The sequence below is a fragment of the Mastigoproctus giganteus genome, chromosome 14 (genome assembly GCF_048544385.1).
Source record: "Mastigoproctus giganteus isolate SK-2022 chromosome 14, ASM4854438v1, whole genome shotgun sequence".
NCBI lineage: Eukaryota > Metazoa > Arthropoda > Arachnida > Uropygi > Thelyphonidae > Mastigoproctus > Mastigoproctus giganteus.
The window spans coordinates 93732078-93752760 of record NC_143588.1 but is presented as its reverse complement, the minus strand read 5'-3'; the positions used below and the strand labels follow the sequence as shown (position 1 = coordinate 93752760).

General features: G+C 35.9%; 1 protein-coding gene and 1 non-coding gene across 2 annotated transcripts in view; one reads left to right on the top strand and one right to left on the bottom strand.

Annotated features, from left to right (window-relative positions):
- LOC150075378 (thiopurine S-methyltransferase-like) overlaps nucleotides 1-20683 on the top strand; it is a 43023-nt gene that overhangs the window by 1988 nt on the left and 20352 nt on the right. The window contains exons 2-4 of the mRNA XM_090388468.1: nucleotides 13007-13136; nucleotides 14242-14294; nucleotides 19019-19093. Of these exons, the coding sequence (XP_090244594.1) occupies nucleotides 13007-13136; nucleotides 14242-14294; nucleotides 19019-19093 (258 nt within the window). The remainder of the gene's footprint in view (nucleotides 1-13006; nucleotides 13137-14241; nucleotides 14295-19018; nucleotides 19094-20683) is intronic.
- Nucleotides 4741-4812, bottom strand: TRNAD-GUC (transfer RNA aspartic acid (anticodon GUC)). The gene has a single exon. It is a non-coding gene; the product is annotated as a tRNA-Asp (tRNA).

Below are 20683 nucleotides of genomic sequence, written 5' to 3'. Positions count from 1 at the left end.
TAAGTTAGTTTAACTTCTGTTCCAGGTAAATTAATGGAGGCACTGGTTAAAGAAGGACTGCAGGATCATCTAGACAAGAATTCAGTTATAGCTCAGACGCAGCATGGTTTTGTTAAGGGCAGGTCTTGCCTGACCAATTTGATTGGATACTATGATGTAGTCACAAAAGAACTGGATGCAGGGAATAACTTTGATATTATATATTTGGATCTTAGAAAGGCTTTTGATACTGTTGCACATGGAAGACTGCTGCACAAATTGGACCAGTGTGGCATTGGAGGCAAATTGCTGCTATGGATAATGGGTTGGTTGAGTGGTAGAAGACAGAGAGTGGTAATCAATGGACACTGCTCAACGTGGACTAATGTTATTAGTGGAGTTCCTCAAGGTTCAGTGTTGGGTCCGTTGTTGTTTTCTGTGTTTATGAATGATATTGATGATGGGATATCAAGTTTAATGTCCAAGTTTGCAGATGATACAAAGGTTGGCAGGGTCGTTAAGGACACTACTGACGCTATGCTGCTGCAACAGGATCTGGAAAGGTTGAACAGATGGGCTGAGAGGTGGCAAATGAAGTTTAACATTGACAAATGTAAAGTACTACATATGGGAAACAGTAACCCCAGAGCAACGTATCAACTCTGCGGTACTACACTGACAGTGGTGGAGAATGAAAAGGACCTGGGGGTAATTGTGCAGGCAGATATGAAGTTCTCTGAGCAGTGCAGACGAGCTGCAAGAGTAGCTCATGGTGTCTTGTCAATGATATACAGGAATTTTTCTAGCAGGGATAAGGAGGTGATTATTCCCTTGTATAAGGCAATGGTTAGGCCACATCTTGAGTACTGTATACAGGTCTGGAGGCCTCATTTCAAGAAGGATGTAGAACTGCTGGAACGGGTACAGAGAAGGTCAACAAGATTAGTGAATGGAACAAAGGGTTGCTCTTACGAAGAAAGGCTTAAGTTTTGCAAATTACAGTCTGGAGACTAGGCACCGGCGAGGTGATCTGATAGAGGTGTATAAGGCTTTGAATGGTTTGAGCATGCTCAATGCCAATGGGATTCTTCATCTTGCTCAGAATAATCACCTCAGAGGGCATAAATTCAAATTGAGGAAGGACGGATGTCGGATAGATGTGCGGAAATTTGCCTTTGGCCAGCGGGTGGTGGGTTGGTGGAAGCGACTTCCATCACTTGTTGTAGAAGTTGATAGCCTAAACAAATTTAAAGCTCAACTGGACAGGTATTTCGAACGAACAGAGGGGTGAAATGGGAGTGGGTTTTTTTTTTTTTTTTTTTGGCTGATGCTGAATAAGCTTGCTTTCTTGCATCATATGCCTCTACTAATGCTAATGCTAATGCTAATGCTAAAATCCATGTTAGCCATTCTATCATTTTCTGGCTATCGGCTCATAATACGGGACAGTTTATGTTCACCATGACCATGATAAGACTTGCGTGAATGATTCGCCCACTCTTGGAACACTTTAACTACAGCATTCAGCGAACAGTGCACAAGATTTGCAGTTTTCGTAATACTGCCCCACCCTTCAACCGCAACACAATCATCTCTTTTTTGAAGTTCGTTAGATCACGTCCCTTCCCATCGCGATCAATGTCACGAACCTGCTGCATCACATTTACTGGTTATGACCGCGACACGTGTGCCACCAGGCGGGAAGAAACGGCTGATTGATAAAATATGGCGGCAGTCATAATGTACAGTGTATTTAATCCTTATGTACATAATTTCATTATCAGATTTAAGCCTAGTTTATATTACAAACGTTTAGTCATATCAAGTCAAAATTAAAAAGTTTAATACCATTTTATTATTATTATTATTCTATTTTATTTATTTTTTGCTCATCGGTTACTCGAGCCATATGGGTCAGTTTCTGTAGAATGTACTGTAGTCCAGTGCTTTCTGACTTTTTTCTGGCCGCGAAACTGTTTTACGATAGCCGAAATAGAGTGTATTAGGAGGTGTTATTAGATTATTAGGTTCAAGTAATAAGTCTCCAAATTTATTTCTCGTAAATTATACAAGACAGAGAGGTAACACTTGTCTCACTTTCCAACATAGTGTGCACCTCCTAAGAGGCGCACACAATTTTCACACATTCCATCAACACAAAGGTGGCGTATTTGGCACATTGGTAAATGACGGGAGCTGCTGTCGACTACGATATTTATCAAGAAGAGCATCCTTCATCGTTGGGAACAACGAAAAATCACTAGGTGCAAGGTCAGAAGCGTATCTGAGTATGGAGGATGTGGGATAACCTCAATGTTTGTTTTGTTTAAAAAATTGCACATTTCCAGAACGATGGGGTGAAGCATTTTCCTAATGGAAACGAATGTCATTCATTCTGTGTGGACGGTTTTTTTTGAACGGCTGACTGGAACTTTTTCTTCAAAACTTCTTTATATGAGTTTCCTCGTATGAAGAAGTTTTGAAGAATGGAAGTACTCAAGAAATTAAAAGCAGTCCCGCACGTATACTTCGATTGCTTTATTAGAAATAAATTGGGAGGCCTTATGACTTGAACGCACCTAGTAGCACACACATTTCAATGCAGTTGTTCCAGTTCACGTGATTACTAAATAAGGATAACGAATGTATTCATATCCTCATGGGTAGCACAGTTGTTAGGATCGCCATCCTCCCCAAACCGGGTGTAAAAGACCTGAGTTCCAGTCTAGTCGATGATGTGAGGGTTTTTTCCTTGGCCTTTTTTTTCACAACGTTGCTGAGGTAGTCGGTCTCAGGCGAGAACAGCATGGTTTTCCCCCGGAAACTCGGGTTTTTTTGTCCAGAAAGCAGAAAATCGACCTCAGAACATACGCAATTTACAGACAATGTACACGGAGAAATGGCCTTAGTTTACGATGCTCCAAAAATCCTACTACAGGGGGCGGCAACCTGCAGCTCTTCAACTTTTAGCCCACATGTATGAAAAGTGCGGTATTTCCGCGAGCCATTATTTTCGAACATGATGTAAAGGGGCTCACATCTGGTGAGTATGGGCTTGGCACACCAAGCCTGAGCTGGATATCATTATTCTTCTCTTTCTTGGTGATTCCTCTCTCTCTCTCTCTCTCTCTCTCTCTCAGGGTAACTCGGGAATTTTTTTTTTTTTTTTTGGCTGGTGCAGCATAAGCCTTAGGCTTCCTTGCACCATATGAATAATAATAATAATAATAATAATAATAATAATAATAATTATAATAGATTGGACTAACACCGAGCTAGAAGATATCATGCGAAAGACAAGGACAATGATGACCAAGAGTCGCCAACACCACCCGAAGTCAGCAGTGGAGAGAATAACAATATCTCGGAAAGAGGAAGGAAGGGACCTGATAGACCTGACAGAACAACAGAAAACGGCGATAGTTAACCTGAAAGATTACTTCGAGAACAACACAGCACCACTCCACCAGGCCATAAAGAAGATAGATAAGTAGTATACCTCGCTCAACCTAAGCGAGGAAACCCCTCCCGCCCAAACGGTACAAGAAACGAAGACAGAAAGATCGGCAAAGAAGACACTCCATGGCAGACATTACACTGACCTCCATCAAGATCACATCGATAACATTGCTTCCAATGGCTCACAAGCGGGACGCTCTTTCCCGAGACTGAAGGATTCATGCTGGTCATCCAAGACCAGGTAGTCAACACCAGAAACTATAGAAAATACATCGCAAAGGAGCCCGGAATGTCAGATGACACATGTCGACGATGCCACCTGGCCTCAGAAACGATCCAACACATCACCGCGGGGTGCAAGGTGATCACCCAGACTGAGTACACTCATAGATACGACCAGGTAGCCAGGATAATACATCAGAAGCTAGCGAGGAAATACCAGTTGACCAAAGAAAGTGTACCATACTACAAGTACGAACCCCAGGCAGTATTAACATAACGAATTGACATAACGGTGCCGAACACTAGCAATGTCCAGAAAATCCACGAGGAAAAAAATTAGGAAGTACACGAACCTGAGACATGAGTTAAAGGAGATGTGGCATATGTAAGAAGTATCAACCATCCCAATCATCGTGTCAACAATCGGTATGGTACCAAAGACTCTACATAGCAACAATAGGTCTCCCAGAGAACACCTACAAGGAACTCCAGAAAGTCGCAATCCTGAACACCTGTAGGATAGTTAGAGACTTCATCGACCGACAGTAACATCGGACATTACAACCACCCTGTGTAATAAATAAATAAATAATTAATAAATAAATTTTCTGTTTATACTCCGGGACGACCAAACGGTCAGAGGAGTTCACAAGATAGACAGAATACAAGAAACAGCACCGTATTCAGTAGTCACGGGCTTGAACCCCGGCCACTCAAGGCACGTGTACTTATGCACCCGCGCGCCTGACCACTAGGCTACGGCGGTGTACTTGGTAGCAGTACCCGTCACGGAGTGGAATTTCCCAATCAGGGAGAAATAATATGAGCAACAACAACAATAATAATAATAATAAAGCGGCTGGTTCCTCGCCGCTTTCTAAAATAGCGTAACCAGTACGGCTTTGCCAGTAGGCAGAGTTGGTTTGGTCAAAGCATTAATGACAAAAGAGGAAATAGCTCAATTCCTCTCCAATACAGGTTTTTCGGAGCATTCCACTACATTTATCGAGTACAGATGAATTCGTCTCATTAAAGAAAAAAAGAGAGCAAGGAAAGCGATTAGGCAAAAAAATTAACTTTCTCCCCGGCGGGGAATCGAACCCCGGTCTCCCGCGTGACAGGCGGGGATACTTACCACTATACTACCGAGGAATGATGGTTATGGTTTTAATAATAACCCTTTTCACGTCACTATAATAAATATGTTAACGCTATACTATGGAAGAGTCTTTGTGCTACTGGGCGACCGACCAGTCACATAATTTGAGTGTCGCAGTTGTAATTTTTTTTTTTTTTTGGAGAGGTGGGGCGGAATGAGAGAATAACTGCTGTTTTAACCTATTTAAATTTATCTGGTTGTGGGCTGAATCATCTGAATTGTTCCATATGTAGAATTTATCATGTTTCTAAAGTGTGCAAATTTATTATATTAAAAGAATAACGCACCTGGATTTTTTGGGGGGGGGGGAAGCTGAAAAATCAGAAGCGCTGTTTAGACTAGGGTTAATGCATAGAGTAGTAATGGACGTCCTCTTATGTGAAAATTGGACATCACAAGAATTCATTTTATTTTGATTTTGATTTTTGAAAATCTAGTCATTCTAGAAACTTACCTGGTTTTTTTATTTTTTTTTATTTTTGTTAATTGTTTCTCTTTGGAGCTTTGCAACTAGCCAAATAGGTGCATCGTTGTATTAAAGTGTAAATATGTTTTAGAGCAGTGCTTCCCAAACTTTTATATTTGACCAATTTCCAATTCGTCGCGGACCACACTTTGAGTAGCACTGTTTTACAGTACAGTATTTTCCACAAAAAGTAGAAACATATAATTGAGCTAAGTGTTAAGTTTCAAGAAGCAACAGGGATGTATTTATAAATTTTTGGACCTAGACAAAATATCTATATATCGCACCCCCACACAGAGAGAACCTGGAGAAAAATATTCAAGCGATGATGTGGCTTTTTTTTTTTTTTTTGTATTCTTCATATAGCTGATAATTTTTCCAATTATTCCAATCAGATTCTTGGGAAGTTTTTTGGATATTTTTATGCCATTCATGGCAAAGAGTGCATGCTTGTATTCAATGGGTACAGATAAATAACATTCTTTTTATTTATTTAAAAGAGTGATATAATGGCTGTAATGGTCTATGTTCTAAAGCAACTACAGTACTTACACACAAGACCTATTGGGGCCCAAGCTCAAAAGGGACGTTAAGTAGTGTTACAAATATTTTTCCTCAATAACAGTATGTTTGTACAGATTATATGTGTTAAGTGCCAGGTAACACAATATACTGATACTCCAACTAAAGCTGTGAGACATCCATATATTGTCTGTAATTGTTTCTATACTTTGGGCAGCTTGCCTGTTTCCTGGATGAAAAACCCAGTTTTTTGAAAGTTAAAAGTATGCAACCCTCACTCAGTGCCAGATTAAGGCCCAGTCTAACAGGGTAGCAGCCCTGGGCACCATTCTTACCGTGTTGCCAGAAGCTGAAGAGCAATGAAAGAATTTTTTTACAAAGCTTTATGCAGATTTCCAGGATATGCATAGGAGCACAAAAATAATCTTTCTGTATGGGGTGTGGGTACCATAGTCCAGCCCTGCCCTCACTCAAGACTCACCATGTTGTGAAATTAGCTAAAGAATACATTCAAATTGTGTCTCTCTTTTTCATGCCCTATTTTGTTTTTGTATATCTTCTTTTTTTTATTATGGCTGGAGGTAGGGTTGGGCCATCCCGAGGGTGCCTGAAAAACCTGAAATTACACATATGAAGAGAATTTTAAATGTCATATTTTTCTGAATATGAACATGTTACTGAACTCTGGTTGATATGTTCTAAATTTACTATATAAATCTGCTCTAAATTTACTATATAAATTAACCCTTCAGAACTCACATGAGGTTCAGGTGGACTACAGCTTTTTTTACATGGCCAGTGGCAGATTCAAGGTAGGGGTACCAGGGAATGTGTCCCCACTGTCGTTTTTCGGAGAATATACACCAATCATTTAAATTCGCTTTAGCTACAAAAAAAAAAAAAAAAAAAATTAATATTAATAGGATCTTATCTATTTTTGTATTGTGGCTCAGCTATTTTCAACTGACTACAGTTGGGAACACTGATGCTGATGTGATTGCCATTTTAGTTCTAGACATCAAGTGGTTTGATCGTGCCTAATGTTTACTTCAAAGTAATTCAGACTTTAGCTGTGTGCCTGTGTCCGCCAGTGTCATATTTGTTTTGTTCTGCACATTATTTTATGCCTTGTTTGTGCACAAATAAAGCATAACATGGTGCCCCCCCATCATTTTTCTGGATCCTCCACTGTACATGGCTGTACTTTCTTGGTCAAAATATTTTCAGACACCCTGTTCACAGTACCTTTCTAGGAAATTGTGCAGGACTCATTTGTTTATTCTGTTTATGAATGGAATTTCAAGGAGGAGCTAATCTGCTAAGGAAGATGGTATGGCTTGTTCTTTCCCTGGGTCTATATAAGACAAGCTAAGTTATGAGACTTCTACCTGTGTAGAACATGTAGCCTGTGGCAATGACCAGCCATACTTAATTGTGGTTTTGCTCATTGAATTGACGTGACATGCCACTAAGGTTTTCCGCTGTAATGGAAATTAGGTGGCAGGGTCTGTCAACTTAAGCGAACCCTCTACTGCCTGATCTGCCTCCTCGGGGCTAAGTGTGGGCAATGGGAGATCTCACTAGGGGCCCAATGGCTAAATGGTCATGTCAATTCAATGAGCAAAATCACAATTAAGTAGCACCTCAATGGCTGGTCATTGCCACAGGCTACACATTTTACCTCTGGTCTTCACAGAGTTCTGTGATACACAAACAGAGTACCCAAAGCTGAGATGGGGTAAAATCCTGGAGCCATTAGATATCGAACACTTTATACTTTGTACATACAACAGTTATTATTCAATAATGAACATCAAAGCTGAATTGTTGGTTGGTGTATAAAGTTTTATTAATAATAGTGTAAACATAATACTTTTGTATGTATAACCACACACACACACACACATATATATATATATATATAATGTATGTATATTATATGAATAAAAGTATAAAAAAATATAAATATTTTGAGGGAGGAAAATTGTGATTGGCACCTGGGCACCACATTCACTAGGAACACCCCTGGGTGTAGGCCTCAAAAGCTGGCCGTGTCCAGGCCTCTGTGTACTTGAGAGTGCCTGCTTACATGTGTCTATTTTCAAAAGATATTGTAATGGTCTTGACATGGACCTTGCCAAATGAGCCTTAAATGATTGTCTTAACTTTTCTCGGTATGAGGAGATATGAACTAGGTTCAATTCCCATCTTCTATCAAATTGGGAGATTATTCCAATCAGATTCTTGGGAAGTTTTTTGGATATTTTTATGCCATTCATGGCAAAGAGTGCATGCTTGTTTTCAATGGGTACAGATAAATAACATGCTTGGGGGTTACGCAATGGACCAAACGTTTGTGGTCTGAATGTTGGGTTGGATTCCCCCTTTAAAGAAAACAACCAGTGAGCATGAGCTCTGCTGCAGGATGACTCCTGCCCTCTCTTTATGTAATTAATTAAACAGACCTTATGAAGCTAATTTTTATTGAACTTTTTTTAACAAACTGATTAAGTTTAAAATGCAGTTCAGGGAAATGATTCGATGCCAAAAGATAATTTTGACATTATAAACTGTAACAAGCAGAACATTTTTCTGATAAGTACACAAAACAAATGATTTTATTAAATGACCATTACCAACATTACTTATTTAGAAATTGCTCTTGCCAAATTCATGAAAGTTTGTTTTCCAAATTGACATTTTCTACTATAAGGTGAACTCCTCTTACTGTGTTTTGATTTCCATGCCAGGACAACTAAGGCCACAAAGCATCATCAAGTCTCTACATTCCATGTTCAGTTTACCTGTTTGCTGGATGAAAACCACGAACAGGGTTTCTGGAAGAAAGAAATTATGCAGCTCTTGTTCGAAACTAACTTGGCCAGGGCCAGCTTAAGGGATGGACCAATGTGGCATTGGCTTGGGAATGCCAAAAATTGAAAGAGCAGTGGGGAAAAAAAATGTATATACACTCTCAGTCAACAAGAAACAAGTGAACAGTTTTAAAAGGGAATTCTGTATAGGCAGTTAAGGTCTGAAATTTTTGACCATTGAAAAAGCTATTTAAGCAAATTTATCTGCTGCTCAATTCTTTGGTATGACATTTTGAGTCAAATAAATTTCACAAGCAAAGCCCTCTAAGAGATCAATTTGAATATGTCACTAGCTGCCCCCTCCCCTTTCTTTCAGAATCAATAAAATATCTTAAAAATTGCAAAACTGACAATCAATTTAAATGCCTTGTGGATGATGCAAAAGTTGGCAATTGAATTGAAACTGGAATTTCAGTTATAAGAATTTGGTGCCAAAAATGAATGTTCGATAGTGAACACCAAGGCAAAGCTAGAACAATAGAGAGGGAACATTTCAGAATCTACTTTTTCAACATTTTTAGACAGCACAATTCAGTAATTGAATGACAAGTTTGAGCTCATTGTAAAGCATAACTCCATTATAAGTTTCATTTTACAAAATAAAATGTTTTTGTTCATTTTTTTTACCCTAAAAAATCCACGCAACTGTTTTTTTGTCATGTTATTTCTATTATAATGAATGCAAATACATTTTATTCTCATGTTTGTGGCTACAAAAATTAAGCCCGAGTTGTTAAGTGTCATAAGGTCTGCAAAATTGTTTGCTGCTAACCATGGCTATTTGTATTTGTTGGTTTGCCATTTTGTTCCACAGCAACTAAGAATATGAGATAGTGCAGTGATAGGCCCAGGAGGTGTAATTGTCCCATCCAAAACCCTGAGCCTGAGTAAATTGGAACAAATACCCTGTTTCAAGCTTAAGTTCAAGCTTAATTTTCAGTTGCTGTTAATTGCATGTATAATCATTTTATATTGTCTCCATCCCTGTCAGTGAATTATACCTGCAAATTACATATATTTATGGTCAGTTTGCCTGTTTTGATGGATGGGCTAGAGATTTCCAGAGGGAAGCCAGGCAACCCTTGCCAGAGAAACTCAGCCATGGTGTGAACAAAGTCCATAAAAATTCCTCCTGCCTTGATGAGTTCGGCTCAGGCTTTTTCTGTATGGTGTGGAAGGAGAGCAACAACTCACTTATATTGTAACCCACTGTGCTACTGCATAGATACTGTATTTTTACAGTGGTTTCATTCATGTATTTTAAATAATAAATACAATCATGTTAGAGCTGTTATGTTAAATGATGAAACAAAGAGAACACATTAAATTTTGGTTCAAATAGGGAAAACGTATGTATGGTAAAATTGATAAACTTTCTTTTGCTTATATGTTTTTTACTGACTATGGGATGGCCACAATCAGCTGGAAGATGCTAAACCCTCTACACATCCAACACTTTGAACTCCAGAATTGTCTGAAAAATTTCGCACATTGATTGATTGAATCTTCACATTAAACAATGCGTGCAATTCTGAAAGATTTGGCTGAAGATCTGTGCTAGGTTCATTACTGTTTCACTGATGATCAAAATCTATTTAGACTCAAAGCATGTGAAGAGTTCATTCGTGCTATTGATGATGATCCCTTCTTACTTGATTTGATTGTAAGTAATGAGGCGTGGTGTTTCTAATATGGTCTAGAAAAACAAGCATGGAATGATCAACATGCTCTCAAAGACAAAAAAATTAAAAAATCAACATGGTTTTGACCATTTTCTTCAATTCACATTTCTTCAATTGGATTGTATGAAGGGTGATCATTTAATTCGTGGACTGCAAGATTTTATGTCTACCGTTCAAACTTTTTTCCATAACTGCTGCTAGAGGCATTCTCTCTGATTGCTACTGAGCAGACTTTGTGTGCACATGCCAGTACTTGTCAAGCTAGTGTTGCATGAAGAGAGTGTTAGCCGCATATCACTGATGATTGTTTTGAAGCAATGCATCAGAAACAGTTAAAAGAGAGGTGAATGAAGTGTATGGTATTGAGTGTTTTGGTAGGACGGCCATATTTAAATGGCACAAGCAATTCAGTGAAAGCTGTGAGCCTGCTGCAGATGACCCAAGACCTAGTCAGCTTTCCTCAACAACTCCTGAGCAAATTGCAAAAGGCGATCACCTGAAAATGGTGCAAATCTGTGCCTGCTGGATTCCAAACAGTTTGACTCCAGAACAAAAACAGCAAAGAAATGCTTGATTCTTTTGAAACACAGGGTCAAAACTTCTCAAATCAAATAGTGACTTGCAATGAAACTTGGATTTTTCACTATGATCCAGAGATAAAACAACAGTTGAGTGAGTAGGAGCATTCTGATTCTTCAAGACCTAGAAATTTCGAGCTTCTCGTTTAGCTGACAAACAAATGGTTCTTGTGTTTTTTGACATAAAAGTCATTCTTGTTACACATTTTGTGCCTTGTGGAATAAATATGAATAAGGAAGCATACTCTGAGGTTCTCAGAGTCAAACTTCGCTACACCATTCATGAGAAATGTCAATAACTTTCTAGTGTGAAGTAGTGTTCCCATCAAGACAATGCCCGGCCCCATACAGCTAATATTGTGCAGCCAGTGATCACTGCCATAGGTTCTACCACATTCACATTATTTGCCGGACTTAGCTCTGTGTGATTTCTTCCTGTTTCCATGTCTGAAGAAAGCTCTGAAAGGCAAGCATTTGAAGTGCTCGCAGAACCACAATGGAAGCACTTTGCAGTCTTTTGAAAAATGGTTTGCAAGAAGCATTTAATGCATGGGTACAATGGTAGCAAAAGTGTGTAAAGTCAAGGGAGGATATTTTGAGAAGGAGAAATCCACAGAAGATTCAGATGATGACAATTAAGGTAAGATCTTGCACTAGTTCACAAATTAAATCATCAACTGTCATAATTATGATTAAAGGAATTTATAAGGCCACATTTTCAAGAAAAAGAGCTGGTTCATGTTGCAAAACAGTGCTGGATGCATTATGCTGATTATCAAGGAATTTTTGTCAAAGCACAGGATTGTGGAAGTAAATACGGTCACCCCTCCAACTCCATTCCCCATTTATTTCCTCTAGACTACTTCTTGTCCCCTAAAATCAAAGCAACACTGAGAGGATGATGATTTCATAGTGTAGAGGTTAAAAGAAATGTTATAAAGTAATTCGCAGTGGTCAGTTCAGATTAGTGATGTGCATAATTGAAATATAATTTATTATATGCAAATGAGTCAATTATGAAATGCACGATAAAATAATTGATTATGCCATTTTTATTATATGCAAATTAGTTTATTAAAAAATCAATATAGTTCAAAGCTAAAGAAAACAACAAAGAAGCTACAATGGAGGGGTTTGATCCATCTGCAAGAGAGAGAGAGAGAGAGAGGTATCTCTCTCCCTCTTATTAATGTTTACACTTGTTCCTTGTGCATTATAATCATGTACATAATCCTGCTAGTTGTAGCAGGATGATAATGTAATTTTATGCATCCCATTGTGATATAGTCACCAACCACAATCTGATGAAGTTATCCAATGTTTTAATAACATATGCAGTAGCGAAGAAATGTCAGACTGAGAGATGAGTACATCTAGAATGATAGGCTCTAAATACAATATTGAGCATACAGATGTTTTGTACTGTAAATCAGTAGCATAGCTACACTTTTTTGGGCCCGGAGGCAAAGAACATGGTCGGGCCCCTACTTAATTAATGAAAATTGCAAAAACAGAAGACAGCCAAAGATGCCGGCCCGGAGGCAATTGCCTTGCCTGCCTACATGGTGGCGTAGCTACCATGTAGGCAGGCAAGGCAATTACATCTACAGGCAAGGCTGTAGATGTAAGATCAGATCTTCTTACATCTACAGCCCACTATGCCAGGGGCTCACATCTGATGAGTATGGGCATGGCACACCCAGGGTCCTGAGCTAGATATCATCATTCTTCTCTTTCTTGGTGATTCCCTTCTACTTCTGACTGTCTCACTCTCTCGGGATAATTCAGAAATTTTTTTTGGCTGGTGCAGCATAAGCCTCAGGCTTCCTTGCACTATATGGCTAATAATAATAATAATAATGAGATTTAGTGCTGTCTAGTATTTTCACATAACAAATCGTAGAGGTAACAAACAAATTTCACATAACAAATCATAGTTCACTTTTATGTTTAAATGATAATAAATAAAAACAAAGTGCTATTGATGATTTACAAATATTTTTTTTCTCTGCTTTTTATGATTTTTGTAGTTATAAAATATTCAAGTAAATTCATACCCTTTTCAGGCTCTATGATGAAGGACAAAGAATAATTGGGGTGGAGTGTTCTGAAAAAGCTGTGAAAGATTTCTTTTCAGAGCAAGGACTTGAATACAAAGTTGAACCTGTTGTAAAGCTGAAAAGTAGCATGTATCAGGTATTGAGATTATGTGTATGTGCCTGCAGGTATATTTGAATAAATTAAAACAAAATAAACTATTTCTGATATACTATAGTGGCATATAAAGTGCCTATTTTTAATTCTCATTCTGCCTGTTTTTTATGGCTTTTTAGTACCTAAACATTAAGCTTTGATGATAAGTATTTTATGATTGATTTTTTCTGTGAAAATATACAAAACAAGGTTATATCACTTAATTAACCTAGCAACAGTGACCAACCAAAGTTTCAAAAATGGTGGCATATCACCTGACAGGTGCCAATTTTCATTTCTGGAAAGTATTTTGACTTCTGCTTCAGCATTACTAATAGTTTATATTTTCTGAATGGTTTGAAATACTTATTGTATTTAACTTTTCATTTTTAATAAAAAATTAAATAAATAGCATTATGTTTTTTATTTGTGTAGACCTAAAATATAGACATGAATATATTAGCCTGTCCATTTTTCAGTTGAAAAGACTGTTAAGTGCACAAAATTTTAAATGGCTGTAGTGCATATATTTCTGCTTATTATGTGCACATATACTTCTAAAATGAAAAATGGGTATATATTAAAACTTTTATTCACTTCAATTTTCAAATTTTTTAAAAATTTATTTCAAATTCGAAACATCTGTTTCTCACTTCCTACAGACCACTGTCCATCTTGACTGAATATCGTGTTTCATTTTCCAGTCTTTATTTATCTTTACTTATGCAAAAACAATAACAAAGCTTTTCGGTAACAAATCTTTGAAACTTCATTTTTATGTTGGCATTTATCAAGTCTGCCATTGCAAACAATTGAAAAAATGGTGGCTCAGCAACTGACTGGTGCGAATGTTTATTTTTTTCTGTGAAAACCAAAAAAAAAAAAAAAAAAATTCAGAAACTTTTGCAGTAAAAGTTTCTCCCATATTCAGGAAGCTAGAAAAAATTTAACATTTTTAATTCTTAATTAAAGGGTAAAGCGTTATTTTTGAGAGGCACCTGTGAGGTCCAGTGTTACCACCACAGGGTTTTAAATAATTTTTTAAAATAAATGAATCCTGGCAAATAGTTAATTTCCTTATTTAAATTTATTTTTGTTTTATTTTCAGACACTAGATGGCAGACTGAAAATTTACATTTGTGACATTTTGAAATTTAACAGGTAACTGAAGAGACACTACCTACTTTTTAAAACTTCTTAACATTAGGTTAGTCACAACCTAAAAATAACACAACTGCTTGCATAGCATCTATTAGACTGTTTCTGTTATTATAAAAAAATCAATTTTTGGCTCTTTTTGTTTAATTTAATTTAATTTAATTTTTATTTTATATTATAAATAAAATTATTTATAAAATTTGTGACATTTTTCATTATTTGAAATTTATTGTGTTATACTAATTTATTCACTTATCTTCTATAAAAGGTTTAGGTTTTTCACCCAGCAACCCCAGCATTTGAAAAAAAGCAATTTTCACAGAAATATACACAATGGCTATAATAGGTCAAGTTATAAAATGCCATAATTTTGTCCCCCCCCCAACCATTCCAGAATGATAAACTGCAAAATATGCCATACTGTTTTTGCTAAAAATGAGAAAAAACAGAAAATGAGAGAGGGAGAGGGTGGGAGGTAGGGATTACAGTTTGCTATAGTCATTATATGTAAAGGCGGATAGGTATATGAGTAATGCCCACTTAATCATGGCAACTCTATTAAGCAGAAATCTGCATTCACTATGGTACTTATTTTTTATTTTTTTAATAAAATGTTATTTTTGTGTGAAATTTAAAGTAAAAATATATTAGCACCATATTTTATTTTTATTTACTATTAAAGAAAATGTCAAAAACATGACTGAAAGCTTTATACATTGTATATATATTTTGTTAAAGTCTATATTCATATGTATCGACATCTGCTCGGCACAAGCACCGCATAGTGGGAACACTAGCTTGCCATTGGAGCTTATTGGGAGGATGGGTAAGAACTATAAATATATAACACTTATGAACAGGGCTTTTTTTATGAAATATAAACTTCCAGAATGCTGAGGTAGTGCCCCTAGGAAAGAGGAAGTCCACAGATCTCCCCCCAAGAAAATTTAGAAATAATGATGGCAAATGCACCAAATTTTTGAATTTGGCAGGTTTTTATAAAGTCTTAAAAATAATTAGTTTTGAATGATTTTTTTTTCTGAGATCTCAAGAAAAAAATTATTTTATCATTTTAGCTGCTTGTTACATTTGCCACTCGCCCTGCACTCCCGCTTCTTTGTTGTAGCATGTTTTAATAGTCACCTTTTCCTTTATTTGATATTTATTTAAATAATATCACACTTACATACTAAACAGTACACATTCTCATTTCCTGCTGATGCTTTTAAATGATAGTGTCATAAGTACTAATTTGACATTTCGAATTAAAAAAGTAAAATGGTAAAAAAGTAAATTGGAAAAAACTAATTAATAAAACTAATTTAATAGAAATTATTTATTATTCAAAACAATTTTATAAAGATTTCCACAGTAAAAGCATGTTATCATCATATTTCTTATTGCACTTTTTCTTTTTTTACTGTTTGTATCTATGGCAGCATGATAGCTTCAAATAAGCCATGTTTTTATGTATTTGCTTGCATTAAAAAAGTCATTAAAAAAAAAGCACTACCATTCTTTCAATAATAGTGCTGACACAATAGATATAAATAATGATAACCTTGTTGGAGTAATAGGATTCATCTGTGAAAATGCTCTCTCACATTTGCTCATAGAAATTGGCACTACCTCTAAAACATTTAGAAGTGGTTTGTACCACTTCTAAAGGTAACTTTTTGTCATTCATGCAGATATTTACACAAACCTTGGAGTATTTGTCTTCATTTAAACTGAATCATATACAGGAATTTTTCTAGCAGGGAAAAGGAGGTGATTATTCCCTTGTCAATGATCAGGTGATTATTTCCTTGGCAATGGTCAGGCCACACCTTCAGTACTGTATACAGGTCTGGAGGCCTCATTTTAAGAAGGATGTAGAGCTGCTGGAATGAGTACAGAGAAGGGCAATGAGATTAGTGAATGGAACAAAGGGTTGCTCTTACGAAGAAAGGCTTAAGTTTTGCAAATTAGTGTCTGGAGAGGAGGCACCTGCAAGGTAATCTGAAGTGTATAAGGCTTTGAATGATTTGGGCATGCTCAATACTGATGGAATTTTTCCTCTTGCCCAGATTAATCACCTAACGGGACATAAATCCAAATTGAGGAGAGACAGTTGTAGGATAGATGTGTGGAAGTTTGCCTTTAGCCAGAAAATGGTTGATTGCTGGAACAAACTTCCATCTGTCATTGTGGAAGTTGACAGCTTAAATAAATTCAAGGCAGAACTAGACAAACATTTGGAGCGAATGAATGGGTGAAATGGGAAGTTTTTTTTTGGCTGATAAGCTTTGCTTTCTTGCATCATATGCCTCTGCTAATGCTAATTCTTTTGCTTAAATTTTGAATTCCAGTTTTGCTATAGGTTAAACATTGTTCACCATTATTTGGTCAATAACTAAATTCACAAGATTTTTTTTATTACTTCATTATTTTCATTGCTTGGAAGAAAAAAGCATACAAAAAGAAAGTTGATGCTTTCATTGATCATCAAAGAAACTTTTAGGTCTTTGTCTGTTAGCAATTATCATGTTTTTCATTTCTTTACTAATTTAGTTTATTATATTTATGCATGCCTTACTAAGAATGAAGTATGCGACCCATTTCAATGCCATTTAGTTCCCGAAAATCAATCTCTCTTTCAAAATCATAAAATGCTTGATTTTTTTAGTTGCTTTATAAGCAGTTTGAAATATTGTTTCTATAATTTCACTATTATGATACTGTCTTAAAAACAAATATTTTCTAAACTCTTCTTTTTAGATTCTTCTGTAAGCTTTAGTGCAACTTTGTGAAATGCACTTTCTGTGTTTGAATATTTTTTCTCTTAAAGATGTTAAGTGAGGTAACGAGAAAACCTCTTAGGAGCAACGTATATTTATCCATTCTTTTGAAATTCTCAGTTCAATATCTTTTTAAACTCCCATTGTTCCAATATTCTTACAAATTGAACAGCCCAAGTTTTTGTGTTGTGTAATCAACTATTTATTTTTCATGCAAAATTAATTTTTTTGTTCCAATTCCAACAATCTGGATAACCAGTTGATCGATGCATTGTCTGTTGATTGTGCATAAATGTTAACATCAGAATGAGACTTAGTAGTATATTCACTAGATTCATTGGAAATAACTTTGTTACATTGATCAACTAGTTTAACTTTTTTTTGTATAGAACTGAAATAACTGGTTATTCTTTTCATTTTCATTATTTAAAAATTCAGCAACAAAACCACCCTCTGATGTGCAACGTACAGCTTTCTAATTTCTAAATAACCCCAGTCAGTAGTAGTGTTTTCAAAGTTCAAGTAAAACTTAATGGCTATTTTTATTTTACTTGCACTTTTCTTCTATATAACATACATTCAAATAAAACTTAATTACTATATTTCATTCTCACAGCTGCACCTGCTACAACACTAGACAGCAATCAAGTGAACTAAACATCAAGGTGTCTTATGCTGTGCTGATTTGCAGCTCGAACTTTCCTGCTATTTGTTGATGCATGGCCAAATACAATATTTAATTATTTCATATGGTCTTAATTCTGTCATACCACATGACAGAATTAAGCATTGTGATTGGCAAATGCTTCAATAGGTGAGTCACAAAGTCAAGCTGTGCATCTAGCTTAACTTACTAACACACAATGACACTTAATGGTCAATGGCATTAGTAATAATAATTAATTTTTATTTTAAAGTAAATATTATTTTTGTTTTGAGTATATGATTTTTTTTATTTCTTTTTAACTATCAGAATGCTGTTTCGGCAGAAAAAAAAAAGCCCTGCTTATGGGGCTAAAGGACCCCTGTATTAAAAGATTTATCTAGAGTAGCTGTTTAATTTTTCATTTCACTTACTACCCAAAATTTGTCTGCAGCACTCAAATGAGTGGTTGCAACTTCACTTCGCATCACTCACTTGTGAAATTTGTTGTCTTGCTACTCCAACACATTTGTGCACTGATTATATAGTGAAAGTACCTCATCTATGACTTTGATAGTCAAAACCCTCATGGTAATTCTTACCACAACAGCCACTACTAAAATGTTCAGATTTGTGGTTTCTCAAACAAAACATGGAAATACACCTCTTGCAGTTTGTCAATGGTAACAGACTGTCCATGGGAGGTTAGCAACTTCTGCATGCTATCCACAATGAATTCCTCAATCTCTGCTATGGTAACACATCTTAAAAACCAGGGGAGTCTGTACCCTTCATACAAGACAGGGAGACTTTATTCCAATCCTATTCAGTTTATGGATTGCCTTTGTTATGTGGAGTTTTTCCTGCTAATTCCACACACACTTTGGCTGTCACTGAAGCTATTTACTTGAATATATAATAATTTTTAAAAATAGTACAATCTCCCGGTCTACAATCTAAAAAATAGTACAATCTCCCAGCACACAAACTCAACAGCAATGATGGTGAATCTGCGTATAATAGGTGTACACACCTAACTCGGTGGGATCATTCTCCACCCCAGTGCTACTGGTCTACAGCTCACCACTAGATATTTTTTTCATAAAAAAAATTGTTTTAGTTTTTTGAAATATAAATCTTGTTATAACAAATTTGCATTGATGAGGGATGTGCTGAGCAGTAGTTGTAAGTTGAAAAATATTATTTTGTAATATGGAATAAAATATGCTTTCAGGTTATTCTGTAAACTGAGTGCTCAGAATGTACAATATAATCAACTTTCTTTTAATAATTTTATTATATAGACACATTGCTGGACCTCTGGATGCTGTATGGGATCGAGCAGCCCTAGGAGCTGTAGAGAAGGAGGACAGGAAAAAGTAAGTTTTGGAGCAAAAGTACCATTCAATCTTGTTAGCCTTAGACATCGAAAAGGCACAAAATTTATATAATTTTTAAAGATTAAAAATTATATAAATAACTAGTGTTTAATATACTTTAGAGTAAACAATTAAATTTTTGTTCATATTTGGTTAAAAGAATAAATGTATAAGTTTTTTTTATACCATGGGTCCTATTTTCAGTTTCAGTGTAATGAAAACAAGTATGTTTCTCTGGATGGTTGCCACTACTACAAAGATTATATACTGTTTAATGTTTACTTATTATATAAAATAGTTTCTTGCCTTGATAATAATAATTATTATCTATTTATTTGAAAAACCTATTAATATATGTGCATGTGATACTTTGAGTTTTAGTGTAAACTTGAAATGAAAAAAAAATGGAATTGACTTCATAATTTCATATTTATAAAGGTTTTTTTTTCCTCAACAGAATTAATAAGTTTCACCATATTGAAAATATTAAATATAAACAACACAAATTTTTGAATTTTTCATAAAAAAAAATGCATTTTGTAAGTACTGCTATTCATTAGCACTAGATCAAATATTGTTATGCTACAAGTAGATTTGGCACCTTCGTAGCCAGGTGGGAAGGAGCAGCAGTGCGTAGCACATGCTTCTTGATTAGGCTGGGGTTCGAGCCCGTGACCACCAAATACGGAGGACGCGGAAAGGTCAGGGAATGACCACCGTATATCTCCGGAGCAATATGGCCTTAGTTGCTAATGCTCCTAAAAACCAAATAACAACAACAGCTACAAGTAGAATTTAAAAAAAAATCAAAAACTTTTTTTCAGAAATGAAAAAGAAATTAGTGAGCCCGGCAGGCCTCACACTTCCACATTTGTTGTGATCGGGAGGGGAATCACCATCATCGGGTTAAATATTAACCTGGTTAAGATTTAGATTAAGTTTATATAATAATAAAAAATTGGGCACTGACACTTTTCCTTAGGCATTCAATCTTGTTTAATAAACCACTGAGTTTACACCTAATTTTCTCCCTGGGCAGGGTCAAATTAAGGGATGAGCCAAATGGCTCAGGGCACTAAAGTTTTTTTTTTTTTGGGGGCATAAATCAAAAGAGAAACAGAAAAAATCATTCTCAATCAATAAGAAACAAGTGAACAGTTTTAAAAAGGAATTCTATATAGGCAATTAGGGTCTGAATATTTGATCATTGAAAAAAACTGTTAAAGCAAATTTATCAGCTGCCTAATTGTTTGGTACAACATTTTGAGTTAAATAAACATTATAAGCAAAGCCCCCTTGTAATGCCTTTTTCTGAATCAATCAAATACATTAAAAATTGCAGAACAAATGATTAACTTAAATGCCTTCTAGATGATGCAATAAAAGTTGGCAATTGAATTGGAACATTTTTAGACAATGCAATCCAGTAACTGAAAGACAGGTTTGAGTTGATTGTAAAGCATAACAATCAATTCTTATCTTATTTTATCTTATCTTCCTTCGTGGATTAGGCGATCCGCCTGTACTGATATCGAAGAGGTCTGCCCATCTTTTCTTTGGTCTTCCTCTGTCTCTTTTTCCTTTTGCTCT